The sequence below is a fragment of the Grammomys surdaster genome, unplaced genomic scaffold, assembly GCF_004785775.1.
Source record: "Grammomys surdaster isolate TR1022 unplaced genomic scaffold, NIH_TR_1.0 125979, whole genome shotgun sequence".
In the NCBI taxonomy this organism is placed as follows: Eukaryota; Metazoa; Chordata; class Mammalia; order Rodentia; family Muridae; genus Grammomys; species Grammomys surdaster.
The window spans coordinates 1,712,588-1,718,587 of NW_021620795.1; the positions used below are offsets into that span (position 1 = coordinate 1,712,588).

The 6,000-nt window shown below is 45.1% G+C and overlaps 1 protein-coding gene across 12 annotated transcripts in view; it reads right to left on the reverse strand.

Annotated features, from left to right (window-relative positions):
* Nucleotides 1–3,632, reverse strand: part of Slmap (sarcolemma associated protein) — a 118,530-nt gene extending 114,898 nt beyond the window's left edge. For 7 of the 12 annotated variants that reach the window (XM_028754061.1, XM_028754062.1, XM_028754058.1 and 4 more), the window contains exon 1: nt 2,044–2,271. In XM_028754061.1, coding sequence (XP_028609894.1) covers nt 2,044–2,241 — 198 coding nt within the window. In that variant the 5' untranslated portion in view covers nt 2,242–2,271. Of the gene's footprint in view, nt 1–2,043; nt 3,326–3,434; nt 3,525–3,548 lie in introns of those variants that run through there. The other 5 variants (XM_028754065.1, XM_028754060.1, XM_028754055.1 and 2 more) reach the window with 3 other exon arrangements.
* Between the last annotated feature and the right edge of the window lie 2,368 nt (nt 3,633–6,000).

Consider the following 6,000-nt stretch of genomic DNA (forward strand, 5'->3'; position numbering starts at 1 on the left):
AAAAAAAAAAAAAAAAAAAAAACCTGTCTGTCTAAGCCAATATTTTAAAATTAATTCCTAAAATAATTTGACCACAAAGGTAAGACCTAACAGATTGAGATTGTTTAAGCTAAATTAGATGGTATAATAATTACACAAAATATATCATCAGGCCCTCGGGGCTATTTTAGCCAATGACACAAAAGGAAAAAAAGGGAAAGAGAAAGAAATAAACTACTGTTCAAACAACTCTCCAGACCCTCTCTCTATCCTGAGTTTCTGAGCCAGGGCTTCACTATATACCTGAGCCAAGCCAGTAATCTTAAACTCATTAAGCAGCCTGGGCTAGCCTCAAACATGAAGCATTCTTTCTGTCTTCCAAGATCTAGGATTACAGGTGTGTGCCACTGCACCAGGCACTATTTTTCAAACAAGAACTGCAGCTGGCAAAGCATGTACTATAAGCAAATCTGTCATCTGATTAGGCTGGACCTGTTTCCTAAGGACATAAAAAGGTAAAAATGTAAAAGTTGATTGTATTAAGACACTAGTAGTCAACTAATGTTGGAATTCAATAAAGAACTCCATACTGATTTACAAAGAGTCAGAGGTCATCTATGAATCATCCAAATGTTAGCTCAGGGGGGAGAAAAGTGTCTGTTTTGTGGGTTAAAGAGCATCTGGTGTAACTCAGAAAAAAGTGAACACATTTTTCAGTTCTCATTCTACAGAATAGATTATAGCCATTATGCAAGCACACAGAACTTGGGGATCTTTTTTTCCTTTAAAAAAAAAATCATTTATTTAGTAATTCCTTAATTCAGTAGCTGTACTAGTATTGCTATCTTCCTCTAGAGGCCCAAGTTTCTTTCATTTCAAAACACCACTCTTGAAGACAAATTCTTCTCTTAAAAAAAAAAAAAAAAAAGACTTAATCATGTCACTCAGAAAGAGGGGGCAAAAAGTCAGGAGACCAAACTGGAGACAGTCCTATTAGTCTTATGTAACTTAGTTTGAGTTGGAATTAATTCAGTAGTTCAACCAAAACCTTAGGTTTAGGCCCAAAAAGAGTTCTTTAAAAATATTCTTCATACATACAAACTAAAAGGATCCTTTTCTTTTTAAACGTAAGTAACTAGCAAAGTACAGTGCCAAGATATACAAGCTAAATTGGATTAAAAATTGAAAGCAAGGCCAAACATGGTGACCTTTAATTCCAGCACTTGGGAGGCAGAGGCAGGTAAATCTCTGAGTTTGAGGCCAGACTGATCTATAGAATGAGTTCCAGGCCAGCTGGTCCCTGTCTTTAAAACAAAATTATAATTGACAATACTGGATATAATCTAAGAATAAGCTAATTTATTAATACCAATTTTTTGCATATCACCATATAACTACACATTATCTACCAAAGAAATTAAAAAGTGACTTTCAAGAGCAATAGATTTCTGTTCATCCAACTTGTAAACAGAACTCCAAAGATGCAGTTAATTACTCTAGCTTAATTAAATTGCCTTTAATATTTACAGATTATTTCATCGGGGCAAGTAAGTATCAAACCTTACCGAAGCATTAAGTTCACACTCGTTATCCTACAGACAGGTCCTGAATTCAATCAACTACAAGCCATGTGTTAACTACAGTTCACCACAGACACTTGGGCCTTGATGTAAGAGGCCACAGATTCCGGCATCGCTTTGGGAACTGCTGCTTGCTTAATCAAGCACTGAACTGCAGATTCGCCTTTCTAAAAAGACTGAAAGGAAGAGGTCAAGTTTCACTATCTACCTTTCCCAAACGAATTAGGGTTTGGGATTTCACTGGGAAAGACCAAGTTATCAAGAAGTCATCGCCCTACCTAGACATTTAGTAACAATCCCTTCTCTGTTTTTCATTCAGCCACTTCGATTAAATTTCCACTAGAATTCAGACACACAAAAAGCTGATTCCAAGGCCTCGCAGAAAAGTGTCCTCTAGGAACAAACCTGAGATCATGCATTATACCTCTCAGAGAGGGCAAAAGGAAAGAAAAGTAAAGACTGTCAAACACTGTAGTGACATTACCTTGCTCGTCTTGTGATCAAACCAGACGAGAGCATGGTTCCTTGACAGCACTTTGCAATCAAAGGTGGCATTATTCTGCGCTGGTCGACAGCGTGCCACCGAGCGGCCGATCTTGATGGGCTCGTCCAGGTAGACATGACGCTCCTGAAACGGGTGCGAGTTCGGGCGGCAAGTGAAGATGGCCAAGGCTGACGGCATCGAGGACAGGCTGGGGGGGTGTCTGGACCAGGGACAATGAGGAGCTCCTCCAGGTTCGGAATGCTCTTCACAAGCCTACACCCCTATCCCCCCAAAATTTTTAAATTAAAACAAACTGCACATTGTCTAAGCATAACCAGTGAACATCAACAACTCTTCAGTTGGGCAGGAAGACAAGCCAGCGCAAGCCCCATCACCTCCTTTAAAATACAGAGGCTCCTTGACCAAAAAAAGTCCCCAGCTAGCAGCTTTCAGTCCATCTTCCCTAGGAAGAAAAGGCTCAAACATTGGGCAGCTTCGGCCAAGAAAACTCCTGGAAGACAGTTTGGGGACGGGAGGTATCCGAGCAGATGAGTCACACACCAATTCTTGTGTTTTGTTTGAGATCCCGGCCGCTTCTCCCCTTCGGTAGCGGAAACGGTGCAGCACTGCAGCATGAAGAGGGTTGACTCGGCGCAGCCAGAAAGGTCCTTCAGGGCCCAAGGAAGAGGAGCGGAGGACCTCCGGGCAGCCACCGTCGGTCCTCAGGGGCCTCGGGGGTGGGAAGTGGTGCGGGGACAGGCGAGGAGGACTAGAGGGCCAGCGGGCCGGGCTGCATTGCCCTGCTGTGCCGAGGCCGCCCGGGAGTGGCAGGGGTCCCCGGCCCAGCGTGAGCCGAGGCTGCGATCCCGGGCTGGAGGCGTGGGAGGGCTGTCGGCGCACGGGTGGCCTCTGGGTCGCGAGTCCCGAGCACCTGGCGGGTGTCCCCGCGACCAGGGCGGGGACCCGGCTCCGCAGGCCGGTGCCGACAGAGCGAGGAGTTACCCCAGGGAGGCTTGGGCGCCCGGGCCGGCGGGAAGTTGGTTCCTTGGAGCTCTGGGCTCTGCCGCTCAGCACATGGGCCACCTCCCCTCAGGAGCGTCCTCGCGAGGGTCGCATCTCAGGGACTGGCAGCTCCCGGAGGACGACGGTGTGGGGGAGGGAGGCTGGCCCGGAGGTGGAGGGAGAGGCCTGGAGGCCGGGGCTGGGTCCGCCGCAGCCTCCTCCACTCGCAGCCAGTGCGGCAAGCTCAGGCGGTGGCGGACGAGGCAGGAAACTTTCCGACCTAATGGGGGAAACACCAAAACAAACGGCAGTCAGGGACCGGCGCCCGCTCGCCTCAGCCCTCGCCCCCTTCAGCCAGCCCCCGCCAGTCCCCGGCCACTGGCTCCGACCTCGAGCGACCTCTCCTTGGTCCGGCTACCGGATTCCGGAGCCAGGACAGAACGTTGGGTCCTGCCTCCCTTGCCGCCACCGCCACCACCACCTCAGCCGCCGCCTCAGCTTACCTTGCCAGCGTTGGCCGCCATAGTGACTCTGACTGAAACCTACCGGGTGCACCGCCACGGGAACGCGCACCCTTTTCAAGGGCCCTCCTCCGCCGTCTCCCGTGCCGTAGTCTGGGGATGTCATGTGATTGACGCCGTGGAAGCCATGTTTGTCATTGGCAGAGAAGAGGGCAAGCTTATTTTTAACATGACCCCGGCGCCATTTTTGTTAAGGGCCAGAAGCTTCAAAGCTCCGGACAACCTTAACGACCATTTTAGTTAAGGGCAAGAGAAACTTTGAGGGAGTGAATGTTTCGAAAACACACAGCAGCAACTTATGAGTAAGAAAGTACCAACGTGTACTAAATGTATTTACTGTAGCTTTCACTGAAAATACTAACACGTAAGGAGGATAGTTCCAGGCAAAGGAAAGACTCATTATCAGCCGTCGTAGCTGTGGGCAACTGAGTCACACACCACTGCGCTACCGATGACCAAATTCCACAAGTCCCAAGATTTGATGACACCTGAAGGATTTCCTCTCTCTGCTAAATTCTCTGTGCCTTGTGAATTCCATCCCAAATTCCTGTCCTTTTCACTAATACGACGATGTTTCTCAGAACTCCTTCGTGGATTCTAACCTGGAGAACAGAAAGGGTTTTTTTGTTTTGTTTTGTTTTTGGGGGGGGTGTTTGTTTGTTTTTGTTTTTTTGGGGGGTGGGGGTGTTTTGTTGGAGTGATGGTGGGGTTAGGGACAAGGTTTCTCTGACCGTCCAGGAGCTCTTTATGTAGATCAAGCTGGCCTAGAAATCTACCTGTTAACTGCCTCCAGAGTGCTGGGATTAGAGGCATGAACTGCCACACCCTACTTGAGACCAGAAGGCTTTAAAACGCATTTCCAAAGAGGGGTCAAGGTCGAAAGTTTCTAATAGGAAAATGCGGTAAATGATCCAACTAACAATCCTGAAGTATGTGTTAATCCTGGGAATCGCGATGAGAAAGACCGGTATGTAAGGAGTCATTGTTCCAAAGGGGGGAAAAAAAAACGTGGCCAGAACTGAATGAAAACCTTACGGAAAGACTGTAGAGAATCTTAATCTTTTCAAATCAGTCTTGACTTCATTCTTGAGATTCCTGTGACCACAGACTTCCCCTGTGAAAGGTTGGACATGTCTTTAAACTTCTTTAGAACACTTTTTCTCTTCTATAACGTAATGACAACTCAGCATCCCCTGGTAGAGAGGCTTCATGGTGTCAAACCACATTATTTAACAGAGTATTCATTTCGTTGCTTCTGTAACACTATGCTTTGTCCAGGGGCCACAGATGAGCTCAGCCTTAGTCTTTGACCTCTGGTTATATAACCAGTATAGTGGGTTTGAGACTGAAGAAACAAAATAAGGTAACATCTCTGATATATTCGGAACTCTTCTAAAGAGAGGCAGGGACATCCTCCTACGAGAAGTAACAAAAACTGATGAAGGATGGTTGAAGGACTACAATAGATACAATATTTGCTGAATGGTTTACTAAATTGCCAGGAAGAGAGATAGTAAGTAGTAAACTGAGGCTGTCTAAAGCAACACATTTGTGCACCAGGCACAGTGGCTAAGTAAATATTTAATGGGTGAATGAAAATGACACACTTATTAGAAGATAAAGTAGGGGTAGTACAAAGTGAATTTGGACACAATAGGTAATGTATTATAAAGTCATGCTAGTGTGTGTGTGCACATGTGGGCACTTGCTTGAAGCTTAAATTCATGGAAATATGAATGTTCAAAACCTGACCTTTTACACTTTCTTTACAGTTCTTCATCATTTCAAGAAATACATTGAATAACTACAGTATCTCAGGTGTTTCAACCTAGAGAATAAGGATATACTGGAAAGTTTTATTATTGGAGAATGAAAATGTTGTGCTTCTGATAACTTTAGCCTTAAAATAATAAAGCAAGCCAGGTGTGGGAGAGCATGCCTATCTCTAATGAGTTGTATGCTGAATTTTAAGTTATTTAAGCATGTTTTTTATTCATTTATTGTTTTTTTTTATTCATTCAACAGTCAATTGACTACCCACTGGGAGAGAGAAACTGTAAAATGACCTGGAATTTCAAAAGTGAAAAAGAGGAAAAAGAAAATGAATCCCTGACGTTTCTTACAGTTTAGATGAAGACACAATAAGATCCTTGCAGTATTTGAATAACTCAAAAGTATTGAGAGCGTAGAAGGACAGTGTAAACTGGAGCAGCATAGTGACCTAGCGTTTGCATGGCCTTAGGTGCCCCTAGTAGCACAAAAAGAAAACTACAGCCAAAAGTGTTGGAATAAGTCAGTTAAGCTGGTACTAATGAGATTGTAGGGATAATCTCTTGTGCACTATGTAAAAGCATCACCTGTCAATAAAGAGCTCAATGGCCTATAGCAAGAGAGGAAAGAATTGGAAGGCAGGATACCTGGCAAAGAGAGAGGA